Source organism: Brassica oleracea, chromosome C3 (assembly GCF_000695525.1).
Source record: "Brassica oleracea var. oleracea cultivar TO1000 chromosome C3, BOL, whole genome shotgun sequence".
In the NCBI taxonomy this organism is placed as follows: Eukaryota; Viridiplantae; Streptophyta; class Magnoliopsida; order Brassicales; family Brassicaceae; genus Brassica; species Brassica oleracea.
In genome coordinates, this window is record NC_027750.1 from 11,890,713 (window position 1) to 11,907,306 (window position 16,594).

Here is a 16,594-nt window from a genome sequence, read left to right on the forward strand (position 1 = left end):
TTTTTTTTCTTGTTGGTGTGCTTAAAATTATGTTCAAACCTCCATATATATAGAAAATTTTCGAATCTGGTAGTTGAATTTTGCTAGGAATTTACGACGAAAAATTAGGTTGGTGGCAAAAAAAACGTGTTAAGTTGGTGGATTTCTCGTTCTTTCCTCGTAAGTTATTTCCTCGTAAAAATCATGCTAAAATTACGACGAATTTGCGACGAAACACATTTTTCTCGGAAAAACCACGTTAACTTACGACGATTTTACGAGGAAAAGCTTTACTCGGTATTTTACAAGGCCATTACGACGAAACTTTATTTCCTCGCAATTTCATCGTTAAGTCATCGTAATTTCACGAGGAATAGTTTTCCTCGTTAAATTTCCTTGCTAAAACTGTGTTTTCTTGTAGTGTTATAACAACAATTTTCGTAAGCATCCAAAATGATACTAAGTTTATTAAATTGACTTGATATTCTACTCTACAGAAATCTTTTGTGAAGAAAATACTTGTATTTATAATATGAAAAGTAAATATCAATAAAACAATCACGAGTCAGACAATGCTGATTTTGATCTGTAAATCTCGGTCTAAATGTGTGGATTACAAGAGAAAAAATGAAAAGCTTTTTATGTACCTAGAAAATATACTTATATACATATATGTGAAACTATTAATAAGATTTCAAATCCTAACTAAACCAAGAAACCAAAAAGAACAACGTCACCCCATTTGGAACACAAACCCTAATAATTACATATAAAAATTATTTTCTTATATCCTCATACAAAATATTGTATACACATATATATATGCACATATATGTACATAAGTTTATATAAGGGCTCGTCCACTCTAAATTTTAACCATCTTCATTCTCACACTCAACCTTCTCCTCTCTTCCTTCATTTTCTTTCTTTTTATCCTTGATCTGATTCCTCTACTAGATCTAGTTCCTATATCTCCCACAAACAAAAAGAGAAGATAAAAGAAAAGAATAGATATAACTATACAAAGAATTTTGAAGAATAAAAAAGGCGAGTACAACCATGGTTTTCTCCTCCATCCAAGCTTATCTTGATTCATCCAACTGGCAACAAGTAAGTTCTTTAGTATTCCATCCATATATACAACCTTCTTAAATAGGAGATACAATATTATTATTGCTTATGAATTACATGTTGTAATTTGCGAATCGAACTAACAAGAGAATTCTTAATTCAAAGCAAGCAAAATAAACCACACACAAAAATCTTCTTGCTTAATTAGGAATCAGTATGGTTAACCTTTTTTTGAGTCAAAATAAAAAGAGTAGTAATCTTAAATATTCTTCTTGCTTAGCATGTTCTTGAATATGCTTGTTCACTTTCAATAATCTCTTACTTTTTTGTTATATTATTGTAGGCTCCTCCGAGCAATCATAACCAGGGTGGCGCAGGAGCCTCAGATACAGGGGGTCATGGTCTTTTTCCTCAGCCACAGTCCAATGGTAGCGGAGGCAGCGGCTCGATCCGACCAGGATCGATGGTGGACAGAGCAAGGCAAGCAAACGTAGCCATGCCAGAAGCGGCACTGAAATGTCCAAGATGCGAATCCACCAACACCAAGTTCTGTTACTTCAACAACTACAGCCTCACTCAGCCACGCCACTTCTGCAAAAGCTGTCGGAGATACTGGACGCGTGGCGGTTCCCTCCGCAACGTTCCCGTCGGTGGTGGCTGCCGGAGAAACAGGCATACTAAAAGCAGTAGCAACAACAACAACAGCACCGCCACTAGCAACAACACAAGTTTCTCCTCGGCAGCCTCGGGGAATGCATCCACAATCAGCGCCATTCTCTCCTCGAACTACGGAGGAAACCATGAGAGCATCTTGAGCCAGATTTTATATCCAGGGAGGGTAATGAATCCTAATTATAATCACCATCTAGGAGATCTCTTAGATAATACAAAAACAGATAACAACATGAGTTTATTGAACTATGGAGGACTGAGTCAAGATTTGAGGTCAGTCCACATGGGAACTTCAGGTGGCTCGCTTATGAGCTGTGTTGATCCATCTTCAAATGGGTTTTACCCTTTTGAATCGCCGAGGACAACTTCTACGTCGATCTCATCTGCTTTAGCGTCGCAGTTTTCTTCCGTTAAAGTTGAAGATAATCCTTACAAATTGGTTAATGTCAATGGTAATTGCTCTTCCTGGATTGATCTTTCTACTTTTGGCTCATCTAGTTAAGTTCAGCCAAAAAAGAAAGAGCTAGAGGGTACTTATTGATGAAAAACCCTAGTTACTAATTATTAGGTTAATTTTGTCTTGTTTTACGTTTTTTCTTTAGTTTAGGTTGTCTAAGATTTTCCTTGTTCTCGATCTATGGTTCTAGGTACGTAGCTTAAGTTATTGGGTGTGTCTTGAGTATGTTCCTTTGTTCTTTTTGCCAAGTTGTTCCTTTGTTATCTTTCGAGTTTGATTACTAGTTACTACCATCAAGTCTCAGTGTCTTAGATGGACCTATATCTGTCAGTCTTATTTAAATCATGGTATGTTGAATGAGTCAGTTTTATTTCTCGCTAATATACTTGCGTTGTTATTCATTAAATTTTACAGAAACTCCCAAAAACAAAACACCGCTTTGATCAAAAGGTTTTTTCTGGTCAAAAGGTTTCTTCCTAGTTTGCTCTCTTCTCCACTCTCGACTTTGAATAAAATATAATTAAAAGACAATGAACTAAATAGGTAAATGATATAATATGAATTTTTAACGAGCTAATCAACCTCCTCCTATCATTATGATAGAACTTAACTATTCTGCCAGAAACTATTCTTGAAATAATAACTACAGAGTTGGTTCCGAAAGTTCTCACCATAGCTAATTGTACATCTCCAGCTTAACCTCTGTTCTAAACCAGAATAGCAAAAACCACATCTCAGAAAAAGTTTATTGCGCTTCAATGTTTGATTAACTGTAATATTCCTGTATTTATAAAGATTTACTGAGTGTTTTTTTTCGTTTTGGGTATTAGATTGTAAATACTTTTGTTCAAAAGATTTTAAATAATTAGATGAAAATGTAATCTATAGAACTGAGATGACGGCTGGATTTTCTTACATGTGACGATGAAACATTTAGAAGGACAGAAGCAGAGAATCAATGTCGGAACGAGAATTTTTATCTTAAGGTGTCAGATTGACGCGCTTTGGGACGCGTGTGCAAAGCTCATTAGGCGACATATTTGCTATTTTTGTCAGTATGTGTGCGGCTTGTCATTCATTTTTCGCTGTTAAATGTTAGAACTTAGAAGAAATCTAGTTACCCAAAAAAAAAAAATGTTAGAAGAAATTTTTCTCAAGTCTACTGATTTGGTCATCACTAGAGTTTCTTCCCTAGTTCCAGTGTCCTACTTACTAGTTACTTTTTTCCATTCATCAATTTTTAATTTATAAACGATAATGTAAAAACGTAATAAAAGTAACTGAGCAAAAACAATTGATTTTTGTGGATAACATATGCTTTTAGTTTTGAGTTGGTTACCTTATAAGCCACATTTTGAGTCGTTTTAGCATCCAGAGATACATTGGGCTTTTGGGACACTTTAATTGGGCAGCTGTTTTTTTTCTTACTTTTATGCCCTCAAACCCAGTTAGTTGTGTTCTGTGTGGTTAGGTTACTTTAACTCAGCTCAATTGTGGACACTAAAGAGGTTTGGTATATGGATAGGTGTGTCTTAATCTGGGCCACAAGTTTAAAAGTGCCTAAAGAGATCTAACGGCTGTGAGTAGTGTACGATGTTTTTGCTTTAATAACAATAAAGATGGCGACGTGCATTTATGACCAGCTCGTTTCTTCCTTTTGTCTTCGGCTGTAGCGACGTCAGAGATTAGCGAAGGCGTTTTTTGGTGAGATTCAAGGAACTTTTTGAGTTATTACGAGTTAAGCTGAATGTGTAAGCTCATGATGTTCATCTTGTCTTGTTGCAGGTTCTAATCATGGAGGAACAATGTATGGTGATTTGCGGCGAGTGGGATTGCGGTGGAGGAGCGAGCTGGGATTTCGTTATTGACAAGAGGCAGATGGCGAGGCTTGTGCCGTTGTACGAGGGAATCAGTTTGGTTGAGCTTTAAGGGAACATGCTGAAGGAGTTCAGGGTTCAAGAGGGTGATTTCAAAGTGTCGCTCAGTTATTGGCCACCAACGAGCTACGAGCTAGCGACAGGGATTAAAACACCGCCTGTTTTGCTGACTAGTGATGGTGGTATACATTATTTCCTGGAGCATATGAAGGTGAGGGGAGCGATGAACCTGTTTGCTAAGTTCGAGAAGGTTGAAAAGCAGGAAGGGAGTGAGCACATAGATGATTCTGGTATGGGTTTTGTGACTCCTGCAAGGGTAATAAGGAAAGAATCTTTCGTCGGTAGTGGGGTGTCCAAAGAAGCATGTGCTTCAACAGGCGTTTCAAAAGCAGATGTTGTTAACCTTGAAGATGAAGAGTTTGTCCGGGCGGTTGAGAAGGTGGAAGAGACAATAAAATCTCGAAGCAGGCAAAAGAGAGAATCTGAACAAGGAAGCGGAAGTCAAAGCTCAGGGGGAACTGTGGATTGTAGTGGAGATGTGGATGAGAGGGACATCAGACCCCGTGGTTATGACAAAGAGTTTTGGAGTCCACTGCTAAAAGGGGACTTTGGAGGTTCCAATGCGGTTGATGTAGTCTACAATGCAGATGAAATTGTTGCTGGTTTGACAAAGAAGGATGGACCTCGAACTTACATGTGCAAAACAAACAATGCATTCGATCACATGGTTGAAGTTGGCGGAACAAGCAGTGGAAAATCTCCCAAAGCAGAGAACTTTCAAGAGAGCAACCCGTGGTTTGGGAATGGTGCGGAAGCCACTGGTGTGGGCTCTGGTAGCAAACCGCGTTAGAGGAAGCTTGAAGAGATTGATGATGAAGAGTTTGACATTCCTCCAATGTTTGATGATACAAGCTATGATGCTGCTGAGATACCTGACATGGATGTGGATGAAGATGATGGAAGGATATATGTTGGGAAAGTATTTGGCAGCAAAGAAGATTGTCAGATAGCATTAGCTATTTATGCTATTAAACATCAGTTCCATTTCAAACAGGCAAGAACGAAGGTCGACTCGTTTGTTGTGGAATGTCCAGATGAACATTGTGATTGGCGTGTGACAGCACATGAGGTGAGGGGCTGTGGGTATTATGAAATTCGGAAGGCTCAACTTGATCATCTGTGTCCTTATGAGTCAAGGATGGGATACAAAAGCAAAGCCACATCCCGTGTGATTGCTGCTGTCTACAGGTCCAAGTTTGGTGAACCGGGGAAAGGTCCAGTGCCTCGCGAGTTGCAGAAGCTTGTTCTGGAGGATCTTCGCATTACTGCATCTTATATGAAGTGCTACAGAGCTAAAGAGAAAGCTGTTATTGGTATTAGAGGTTCAGATGAGGATGCTTATAGTAAACTCCCTGAGTACTTATACATGTTGAAGCTAGCAAATCCGGGGACTGTTGCTGACATTGAGACAGAGGCAGATGATGATGGTGATGAGCGTTTTTTGTATTTGTTCCTAGCATTTGGTGCGTCTATAGCTGGGTTTAAGAAGCTGAGGCATGTGCTTGTGATTGATGGAACACATTTAGGAGGTAAATATAAAGGGGTGTTGCTGACAGCTATTGGGCAGGATGCTAATTTCCAGATCTTCCCGCTGGCTTTTGAAGTTGTGGATGCAGAGAACGATGAAGCGTGGACCTGGTTCCTGCAAAAAGTTGAACGCATCTTAGCTGACTCCCCGCAGCTGGCTATTGTATCTGATCGTGCTTCAAGTATTGCGACAGCTGTGGCACGAGTTTATCCTATGGCTCACCACGGGGCGTGCATCGTGCATCTGGCCCGTAATGTGAACTCTCGCTATTCAAGCAAAGAACTAGCGAAACTGGTAACTACAGCAGCAATGGCACATAGGCCTCAGGAGTACAAGGAGTTATACAGCAAGATCAGAGCAACGAGTAGTGCATGCGGAGTTTATTTGGGAAATATAGGAGTTTCACATTGGTCAAGGGCAGAATTCAGAGGTAACCGCTATAATATTATGACAAGCAACATAGCAGAGCAGTTGAACAAAGCTTTGTTGGAAGGAAGAAACAGAACTATAATAGAGCTAATTATGTTCATTCAACGGATGATGACGCGATGGTTTTGTGCAAGGAGGAAGAAAGCAGAGAAGCACCGAGGTATTGTAAGCATAGAGGTGGACAAAGAGATGACGAGTAATATGGCCACGGTTAAGGGGAGCAAAATTCACTCTGTCTCGAATTGGTGCACTTCTACCGTGGGGAAGTTTGGAGCAAAGGATCAAGTTATGCTCGATGAGAAGAAATGTTCGTGCAAGTATTTTGAGAATATTAAAATTCCGTGCGGACATGCTATGATTGCAGCAGATGGAATAGGACTGCCGCATACAACTTTGGTTGGTCAATGTTACAGGACAACAACATGGAGAGACACATATGCTGGCGTGATATACCCTGAAGCTAATCCCCGAGACGTGGACATTCCAGAGGATGTGGGAGAGTGTTCTTTGCTACCCCCTTTGACAAAGAGACCAGCAGGACGCCGCAGGAAAAACATGATTCCTTCTACTGGAGAATTCTCGGTAAGTGTTATAGTGTGGTTTAGATAAAGAGAAGAATTGTTGTTTGTTGTAGGAGTAGATTGCAATTGATAAAGTACGTTATTGTGGGAGGTACCTAAGAAGAAGAAACTAGTTCCAAACAAGTGTGGAAGGTGCAGGTGTGAAGGACACAACAGGACAAACTGCACTAACCCCATATAGGTGGGAGTTAAAAGCGTGAAGAGAGGTTCTTGATTTAAGAGAATCCTAATTTTGGTTTGGTGAAGGGAAACATTAGTGGTGAATGTGCTTGATTTTACGTTTTCCTTTTGTGTTATGACCTTAAAATAATATGAGGTTGGCTTTTGGTTTCAGTTTCATATGTTGGTATGAGAACTGATTTATTGTGCCAAGTGTGGCAGTCGTTTAACGTCCATTTATGGGTGTAAACAAAAATAAGTTTTAGATCAATCTACGTTTGTGGCAGTCGATTATTTGTTGTGTCTAAACAAAATAAGTATTAGGTGGTTGATGCAATGTGACATTTGACAAAAATGGGGGGGGGGGGATTGTGGTCATGCAAACTATTATCTGTTTATAAAGGAGATTAGAATCTCATAACAATGACAGAGCGTTGTGTTGAATTGCTGCGTGAACTGGGGTAAGTGTCGGTGTGTTTTATGTTTTCAACCATAAACCGAGTTGTGGCTGGAGTCTCTGTGGATGCATGTTTTGTGGTCAGCTTAGTTTAGTGGATGACATAGTCTTTCTAAGCAAAGATTAAATGAGCATAACAATGGCTGAACATACATAACATCATGAACTAACATACATAACAGAAAGCAATGAAATATGTTTTGGGAATAGAAGTCTCCTACTAGATAAGCGTTTGAGTACTGAATACATATTAAGACCTTCTCTAGGAAGGAGGCCAAAAGAAGTCTAAGACGACAGATGGTTGAATATTACAAAAGGGGCTTAAAATCACTCCATTGAAGGAGGAGAAGCCACTAGCACCAAGACTAACTTAGTTGATTAACATCAGAAAAAATAGCAGAGAAATATAAAACATAGAGTAGCTATGAGAAACTAGCAATCTAGTTGAGTGGTGGGTGGTAGGCAGGAAGGACAATTGTCTTGTAGACATCCAGGGTGTATTGCTTGCGGAGGTCGTCAACGTTTTCATCGGTTAAAGAAGACATGTTAGGCTCAGGGTCGCCATGTGCGTGCATCTCCAAAAACTTTACACTAACTGGCCCGCAATCACCAGAACGCTGGTTGCTGTAGAGATCTGGTATTCGGTTCCAAGCAAAAGGAGATAGATGGCGGAACTGCGTTAGTTGTGGATCAGCAAACCGCTTGATGAGGTATGGCAGAGACGTTGTAACTGGTTCGATAAATTCCGCCACCTTGCTATCCGAATACAAAGTTGGGTTGGGGTCCAATATTTCAACAAGTCCCACGTCGAGATTAATAGCAAGGCCAACCCAGTGACGATCAGCCCAAATCATGGGTGTGTACACAGTCGTAACATCCTCCATCCATTTCTTCCCTGGAGTAGTGATGAAATCTGAGATGCGCTTATCCCAATGAAATGTGTCTTTTATCCTAGCGGCTTTGAACTTTCTCCATTTTTGCTGAATAATGGACGTCAGATGCGGAGTAGAAAAGAGGAGGTTCTCTCCCTGGAGAAGTTGGGCGTGCCTCTCAACTAGCATGTACATCAATATCTCAATATGCTGAAAAAATGAGACAAAACCGAGGATCGAGTATCAAGCAAATGGAATAATTACAAGGTTGAAATCAAAGAAATAATTACAAGATTAAGAAAGTGTGTATAGGAGTGCACATACGTAGGTGGTAGTCCAGTGTGTTGGTACAGATAATTCTAGTAAGAATTTGTTAGAGAAGTCGAACTTCGAGGGCGTGGTGTGGAAGCTGTGGAAAATACAAGATTAAACTCAAAGAATTAGTGGAAAAAGGTATAAGAAATGTAAAGGTAGAGGATTTTTTACACGTTCTTCGCTGAGGAAATCGTGTCATGGAAAAGCTCCCATATCTGCAAGGGAAGGGGAGATATCAATCTCTGCGATGGCACCAAAGGACAGCGTAAGAGTTCGTTGGCTAAGTGCATCTCCGCATCAGAAGGAGTGTGCGTTAGAGCTTCCCTTGCAGAGGAAGAGTCACTTAGTTCCATAACTTCAGATTCGTTTTGACCTCCCTGTTAAATACAACAGCTATTCAGTTGATGAAGTCTTCTTTTAATGGAGTAGTAAAGGTAGCATCTTAAGGGGTGGATTACCTGGTGGTTTTCCACAGGAGAGTTGTGGTGTGGAATGCGGCTTGATGAGGCGGTAGCTGTAAAAGCATTGACGGAAGTAGCGTGTTGAGGAAAACCTGATCCAGTGTCGGTACTCTTGGTTGGAGATGGGTTAGGTGTTAAATGGGGACATGTGATAGGAGATAGAGGAGGTTGAGGGGTAAAAGGAAGTTCCAGACCATCATCAGCGGGTGTTTGGTCATAGATAGGCTCAAAGTTTTCAAGACCCTGGTAGAGTAAGTGGTGGAAAGGAGGGGTGTTGGGGTGATCACTCGCATCATAAATCACTCCCCTTCATGCCAGTGAAGTCGTTGGGGTCGCTACGGGGAGTTCTGGCGTGGTGTGCACCGGTGAGGTATGGACAGCTGAGACGTGGAGTGACGGCGAAGTAAACGGGAAGATGTGAATGGGGTATTTACGTTCAGGTGACGGCGAAGTCTGAACGGGTGAGCTGGGGTCAGGTGATTTATGGATGGGTGAGATGTGGTCAGGTGATTTATGGATGGGTGAGATGTGGTCAGGTGATTTCTGTGTAAGCGGTTCGCTGTCTTGTATGTTGTCTACATTTGAGCGATGATGTTGAGCAGCGTACTGGCTGAGTATTGGTGACTGGCACGAGGTATCATCTTCGTGATGGAGAGGACTTGACATCTGAGACATGGGCATTTTGTGACAATGTTAATGGCGTAACATTTTGCGACAATGTTAATTGAGATTGAGGTGGTAATATGGTTACCGTGTTGTTGAGTGGAGAATCGGTGGGCTCAAGAGCTGAATGAGATTGACTTTTCTGACGGCGTCTCTTTTTGAACTTCTTCATACGAGGTAGCAGAGAGGTGATAGGTGAGCGTTTGGTGTGAGGACGTTGTTTAAGTTTTTCAATCATCTCGAGCAACCTCTTTTGCTCAGCTTGAACAGCTGTAACTTGGCTAGAAAGCTCGGTGATAATCTCCAAAAGCTCCTCGTAGGACTTGTTTGACGTAGACCCATTACGGACAAAGTAGTTGCTGATGCGTCTCTGCTTCCGGGTTGTTGATGTTTTCCTGGTACTGCGGTTTGGCTGTAGAGGCTTGTTCTTTCCAGTGTGTTTCGGTTTGAGGGCTTTCTTGTGGACTGGTTTCTCTTCGACAGTTGGAGGAGGGATAAGAGGCAAAGAAGTATCTCCCCCTGGCCACATCCACTTTTTGAAAGGTCGTTTGTCAGCTATGAGTTCCTCCATATAAGCTAGTCTTTCATCGTTGACTATGTCTGGCCACACTCCCCATCCAGGATCTGCTTGTCTCTCGATTGGTATGATTGGTGTCACGGAAAGCTGAAAATACCAAATATGACACTTTTGTTGTTACTAAATGAGAGGGAGAGACAGAACAACAAAAAGAGTAATCTTGGGGACTCACATTTTCCTCAGCTTCAATTGTTAGTACGTCGTTGATGTTGATCGAGGGGTGGTCCAGGAGATGGTCTTCTTCGAGTTCCATGATTGTGAGAGAGCTGCGGGGAGCTGGGATTATTGACAGAAGCTTTGGAATAGCCCGAACCGCGACCAACTGTAGGACAAGTGGGACCCCCTTTAGGTGTAGCGTTTCTTGCTTAAGACCCCGAACAAGGGAGCTAGGATCTTCTCCTTGTTGAGGTTTCATGCAAGCAAGTGTCTTGCAAAAGGACTCTCTGCCCCAAGGGAATTGGAAAAAAGTTTCCAGATTGTCAACCATTTGAACATATTTGAGCGTGGGTCGGGGAGTTTGTTGGTAAGCGATAAGAACACCATCTACAATCAAGATTAACGCCAAACGAACCTTCCTCCACTCATCCATATTCGTCTCTGTCTCGAGCATGTGTCATATATCAGCACAAGTTGTGAGTTCATGTTTACCAATAAGCTTCTTCCAGATCTTATCCTTCGATGCTTGATTCCGCTTGTTTTTAGGTGGGAGATGGCCAACAGGAAAGGCACCGCAAGGTAGACCAGTGATGGTGCCAAATTCTTGAAGGCCGAATCGCAAAGGTTGACCTGAAAAGGTGGTCCAGAGGGTGTGTGGATCATCAACTAGCAGCTGTCGAGAGAGTAAAGAGTGAATCAGTTTACAAGAGACAGGGCATTGACGTGCCGGCAGGTCAAACAACTTCCCAAAACAAGAATCTCTAATCGTCTGGAATTCAGAAGTGTCGCGGAGAACATCATGGACGAATGCGAGCATGTCTGGTTTGGAGTAAATGTTGAGGAGACGAATGGGGAATCTATCGGTCGCAAACAGCCTCTGAGGAAGACGGTTGCCGGGTTCATTGTCGGGTTCATTGTCTCCTAACAATGCTAACAAAAGTAAAGTATGAATATAAGATGAAAGGAAGGAGAACATATCTAGGATTTCGAAAATCGACAAAAAAAATGTTCATTGGATAAAGTCGTATACAAGAAGAGAAATCGGAAATCAAAAGGTTTTAGGAATAGGTCTACGAAATCTGGAGAAGATTTAAGAGGACAACTAACCTTGCATGTCGGAGAGCCGAGGAACACGGAGGTGATATGACGGAGTCTCGGAGACTCGAAGTCTCGAAGTCTCGAAGTCTCAAACCCAGAAGTCTCGAAGTCAAACCCAGAAGTCTCGAACACGGAGCCGATGAACACGAATGCTAGGAGTCAGAGATCTAGGGTTCCGGTGGCTAGAAGAGAAAGATGAGAATAGAAAAGGGTGAGTCTGAGATCTAAAATTCACACGTGTGAGACAGGTTGTGAGTGTGACTCCTTTTGTGATTGAAACACGAAGAGAAACCGTAGTCTGATTAGTCTTAGGGGTTTTTGTGTCTTTTCTCATAGCTAATGTGTGTTTAATATCAAATGTGTCCCCATCAGTAATTGATAACCGAAAAAGTGTCTTATGGGGTAAAATTCTCTTTAGTTTTTTATTGTTTTATGATTTTCATACATTTTACTTTATCCTATTAAGTGAAATCAGCAATTTAAATAAGATTTACTGACTACTTCAATTATAAGAAGTATATTAGCACTAAAGCATTGGGGATGATTGGAAGGAGCTGTAACTTTATATTTTTGCTTTAAAAATAAATCTGTAGATTTTTTTTGCTGTGACTGTAGATAATTTTGCTGTAGAATATTAGCTGTAGGTTTAAAAAGATTCAAAGACTTAAATATAAATTTTCTAAACAAAAAATAAGTGCTCTAGATTATTGGCTTTCCACAGCTAAAAATAAATAAAAAGGAAAGAAAAATCTGTAGCTTTAAAAAATCTTTACAAAGCATGATTGGAAAATTTTTGGGCTGTATAAATAATTTAGCCTGTAGAGAGATCTTACAGCACTTCTAAAGCACTCGCCAATCAACCCCATTATATTCACAGAACAAATTAAGACATTCAGTTTCGTAAACCAATCTAAAAGCAAAATCGAATATAAACATTTGGTTCCTAAGAAGAGGAGGGATTGGTTCACAGTGAAGAAAAGAATCAAAATTAGATGATTGTCTGCTTTTGCAAATACCAAGACTTCTCACCAATATGGAACAAATAAAGCACATTCAAACCTAAAAAGCTAAGTCGCAGTAAAATCATGCCACATCTCCCATAATTTAGCTATCTTGATTCTAATAGTTACTAAACACGATAATCGTCGAATTGGTCATGGTATTAAAAGTTGTTTATTTTCTCGTATTAACATCCTACTTTTTTGTTGCTAAACATTTAACATCTACTTTGAATTAACTGAATATTAATGTTTGTTTTTGAACACTGAGTGGCCAGAATTATTGATAAATCGGTTCCTAGAGCTGCCATATCGGATTACTCGAACTTGGGGTGCAACTCAGTTTTCCACTTAAATGATTGTGACTGTCATTACAAATGCTTCATAATAAAAAACAATTTGAGTGAGTATAAAATCAAATATACAGGATTTTGTAACTTGTAAAGAAAAATATTACTCCATCCGTTTCATATTAAGTGTCGTTTTAGAGAATTTTTTTCGTTACAAAATAAGTGTTGTTTTCGATTTTCAATGCAAAATTTATAAATTTTATGCAAAATTTATTTTTCTATTGGTTGAAATATGGTTAGGTGTATAGGTAATAGTGTTTTTTATATAAAATGTATAAAATTAATTGTTTCCTTAATCCGTGTGTTGAAACCTAAAACTACACTTATAATAAAAGAGAAGGAGTAGTATATATAAGGAATCCCCAACAGAAGAAATGTAGCATGTGGCTCAGAAATCCAAGCTAGATCTTGTCACTTGATATGATAGTATATGTATTTGTGTGCATATACATATACACATATGTAGGCACATCCATGTATTTATTTCTGCGAAAGTCTAGGCATATAAACGATGACCAGCATATTATGATATACCAGCTTTCACTTTACAGCATGTGCATAATAACTCACTTCCATGTGAGTCATGTGACCATAACTAAAAAACATTGATTTGTGTATAATTTCACAATTGGTTTTTCTTCACATCTTTTGCATTTACAATTACTCTTTCAGATTCTTTTTTCTGAAAACAAAAGCATATGATGGGAAAATTTCGATGGTTAAAGTAATTGTAGAAGCATGTGTTGAAATTTCTTGATGGCTATTAATTTACTTATAAAGAGAAACGTATATTAACTAACTTTGGACATGTGAGTCGACATCAGCCGGGTTTTCACATTCGTAAGAGCATCTCCAACCCAACTGCATAATTTACTCCAAATATGGAATAAATTATGCAGTTGGGTTGGAAATGCTCTAAGACACAATAAATAACATTTGATTATGCAACTAGGGATGTTAAATGGGCAAATTATCTATTTGTAGTCCACATCCAAAACACAATGGACAGTTCCTTATATGATACAAATTCAAATAGGTTAAAGGCATATTTTGTCCATAGACAAAAATAGGTCGTGTAGTTATTGGTCGGATAAAAAAACCTTAAAAACAAAGATCAAAAATAAATTTGAAGGAAATGATTCTCATTTAGTCATTTTAAAAATCTAGGTTAAATTTAATTTGCTTTGTTTTCATCATTTTCAGAAACAAAACACTTCAAAAATTCATTTTTTCATCTAATATAATCTAAGTTATTATTGATTTGGAATCTTCATTCTTTACTAATTTTTCACCAGACGCAATTACTCTTTAATTTGTCTTTGATGTTTCATGTTCTTGAAATTTGGCTATTAATTTGTATAATATATTATTTTTTAGACCGTTCCAAAAATATATTAAATTTTAGTATAAAGTTTGAGCAGACAGCATAGTTGAAAATAGTCTTATATGAATTTGGTTATAATAAGACATGGTTCATCTATTTGGGCTTACACTGTCATGAGTAGAGTAAGGAAGTATTGGTTGTTATCGGGCAACGATTATCAAGACTAATTAGAATAATGGCTCAAGAGGGAAAAGTAGGAAGTTTGAGAAGGTTAATGAGAAAACGGAACAGAGCGAAACAACGTTTGATCGATATTCCTAACAAAACACAAACACAAAATGGTTTTTAGAGCATAAAGCTGATTTGCAAGAGCGAACCAAAACTTTGAGTTCCAAACATAACAAAGCTCACATAACACAGAAGAATAAAGTGTTTACTTCTTCTTCTCAGTAGTAGCACCTCCACCAGACCTGCAAGACAAAAAACAAAACTCAGCAAGGCTCTAGAAACACTCTTTCAAAGCAAAATAACATCCTGAGAGTAATAAAAAGACAGGTCAAAATAAAAAATCATATACCTCATCTTGCGGAGAACACTAGACATCTCCTCTCTCTTCCTCTTGGCTCTCTTGTGGGTACCCAACTTCCTCTTAGCAACCTTAAGGGCCCTCTTGTCTTTACCAACCTTGAGAAGCTCAGTGATTCTCTTCTCGTAGGGAGCAAATCCAGCAACTTCTCTGATCAGTGACCTGATGAACAACGTCCTCTTGCTCGTTTTCTACAATACGCAACAATCCAAAACAATTATGTCAAAAACAAACAGCATTTCTCAGCTCAGAACCCACACGAACAAGAAAAGATGTAGATTTCAACATTCTTCGAAGTTCAAGAATCAAAGTAAGCTCAAAGCTCATTACAGTAAGAAGACAAAACATAAAATTATCGAACCGACAAAAGCCCTAACCAAGTAATCTTTAGGAAAGACGCACCTATTTGTCTAAAAACTCAAACTCTAACTAAGACAAGGTGTAGATTCAAGCTCTAAACTATGACATGAATGGCTCAAGAATTAAATTAAGATCTCAGCTCATTTCTGTAAGAAGACCAAACATGAAATAATCGAACCGTAACTAAGCAAATCTTTCAGACAAACACAACTGTTTGAGATTAATTACCCCTTTGCGAGAGTTAGGACGAGGAGCCAACTCGCGTCTGGTGACGACGTGTCCTTTGTTCAGACCAACGAACAAACCAGTCTTCACTTGTGGTGCAGCCATTGTTTTCTCTGCAATGAGCTCAAAAACGATTCACAGATCAGTTTCGAGTCGTTACATAGGTAGTAACAAAGGAGAAAGAGAGGCTACCTTCTTCTCAGATCGACCTCCAGCCGCTGCAAAAACAACGATCACTTCAGATAAAAAGTCTTTTTTATATACAAACGGAAAACCCTAGGATTTACTTGGGCCCATTAGCTAAATATTATTTAGGCTATACACAAGCCCTAATAGAGTCAGTTGTTTGTATGGGCCCTTCTGTTTATTTTATTTTTTGGGCTCTGTATTAGCTAAATGCTAAGATGAGTGATTACGTGTAGCTTATAGATAAACTATTTTGAAATTGTTATAACTTGATTAGTTGAGATTTTAATTTTTAATTATTTTTATCAGATTTTAAAATAAAATCTAACTCAAAAAATTAATATCAGTTTTCAAACAATCTATGCAATATTATAAACTCTATTTATGATAACTAATTTCAAGAAATTGTTTAAAGAGTATTTAATGTTTCATTAATTCATTTTTATCATTTATAAATTTATAAACTGTAAAATATATTTTAAATTATTATTTTAAATTATTTATAAATTATATTTATTTCTTAAAAATGTTTGGGTTAATATTTTATATATTCGAAATTAAAAATCATTATGATGAACTAAAATATTTTTATTATTTTGAATGAATGTAATTTTTTTCAGTGAAAATCATTTTTCTAAAAACATATATTATAATATGGATAATATTCCTATTATACATATAATATTATATAAATAATTATGAAAACAATCTTAATTATATTACAATTAATTGTAGAGAAAATATATAAGACAACATAAATTTAGTTTTAAAAATTAAAAATGATAATTAAAATATAAATATGTTAGATACTTACATTATATTTAAAATTTACAAATATTTATTTCCGCGAACATTCATATTTCTCTGTGAACATATATACAATATGTACATCTATATTATCTAGCTAAAAGTGCGATATACATAATGCATTATAAGTTAGATAGTAAACGACAAAGACAACGTTGGTTATGTGCAATCAAAAAGCAATAACCATCTACCTAATGCACACGAGATTATTAGCTCTGAAGTGGATGATAAGTACGCGTGGTACCCGGAGCCTGAGAGGGGTACAGGTGTTTTCTCAGCAAGCGAAACGTGGAGAGTCTTGCATCCTTATCCAGTAGAAGTGTTCTGGGCATAAGGCAGTGTGGTT

General features: G+C 38.3%; 3 protein-coding genes across 4 annotated transcripts; 2 read left to right on the top strand and 1 right to left on the bottom strand.

Annotated features, from left to right (window-relative positions):
• The first annotated feature begins 878 nt into the window (after window positions 1-878).
• On the top strand, window positions 879-2,595 carry LOC106333262 (dof zinc finger protein DOF2.4-like). Its single transcript, XM_013771729.1, has 2 exons — window positions 879-1,089; window positions 1,394-2,595. Exons 1-2 carry the CDS (start codon window positions 1,039-1,041, stop codon window positions 2,222-2,224), a joined length of 882 nt encoding a protein of 293 aa, XP_013627183.1. The 5' UTR covers window positions 879-1,038; the 3' UTR covers window positions 2,225-2,595.
• Window positions 2,596-4,951: 2,356 nt separating this feature from the next.
• Window positions 4,952-6,682, top strand: LOC106329883. The gene has a single exon (XM_013768492.1). The coding sequence runs from the start codon at window positions 4,952-4,954 to the stop codon at window positions 6,680-6,682; it is 1,731 nt and encodes a 576-aa protein (XP_013623946.1).
• A 7,651-nt stretch (window positions 6,683-14,333) lies between these two features.
• LOC106331698 (60S ribosomal protein L36-2-like) lies at window positions 14,334-15,532 on the bottom strand. 2 transcript variants are annotated; one of them, XM_013770098.1, is made up of 4 exons: window positions 15,448-15,532; window positions 15,259-15,368; window positions 14,662-14,861; window positions 14,334-14,554 (listed from the first exon to the last, which is right to left on the bottom strand). In XM_013770098.1, the coding sequence occupies exons 2-4, from the start codon at window positions 15,358-15,360 to the stop codon at window positions 14,518-14,520; spliced, it is 339 nt and encodes a 112-aa protein (XP_013625552.1). In that variant the 5' UTR covers window positions 15,361-15,368; window positions 15,448-15,532; the 3' UTR covers window positions 14,334-14,517. The 2 variants fall into 2 exon arrangements, with proteins under 2 accessions (XP_013625552.1, XP_013625553.1); XM_013770099.1 differs by having other exon boundaries at window positions 15,259-15,378; window positions 15,448-15,481.
• Window positions 15,533-16,594: the final 1,062 nt, after the last annotated feature.

Excerpts from the sequence above, each read along its gene's own strand:
- LOC106333262 (XM_013771729.1), top strand. The coding sequence starts at position 1,039 with ATGGTTTTCTCCTCCATCCAAGCTTATCTTGATTCATCCAACTGGCAA. Across the intron at positions 1,090-1,393 it reads ATTCATCCAACTGGCAACAA|GCTCCTCCGAGCAATCATAA; the intron begins GTAAGTTCTTTA and ends ATATTATTGTAG.
- LOC106329883 (XM_013768492.1), top strand. The coding sequence starts at position 4,952 with ATGTTTGATGATACAAGCTATGATGCTGCTGAGATACCTGACATGGAT.
- LOC106331698 (XM_013770098.1), bottom strand. The coding sequence starts at position 15,360 with ATGGCTGCACCACAAGTGAAGACTGGTTTGTTCGTTGGTCTGAACAAA. Across the intron at positions 14,862-15,258 it reads GTCCTAACTCTCGCAAAGGG|AAAACGAGCAAGAGGACGTT; the intron begins GTAATTAATCTC and ends TGCGTATTGTAG. Across the intron at positions 14,555-14,661 it reads AGTGTTCTCCGCAAGATGAG|GTCTGGTGGAGGTGCTACTA; the intron begins GTATATGATTTT and ends TTTGTCTTGCAG.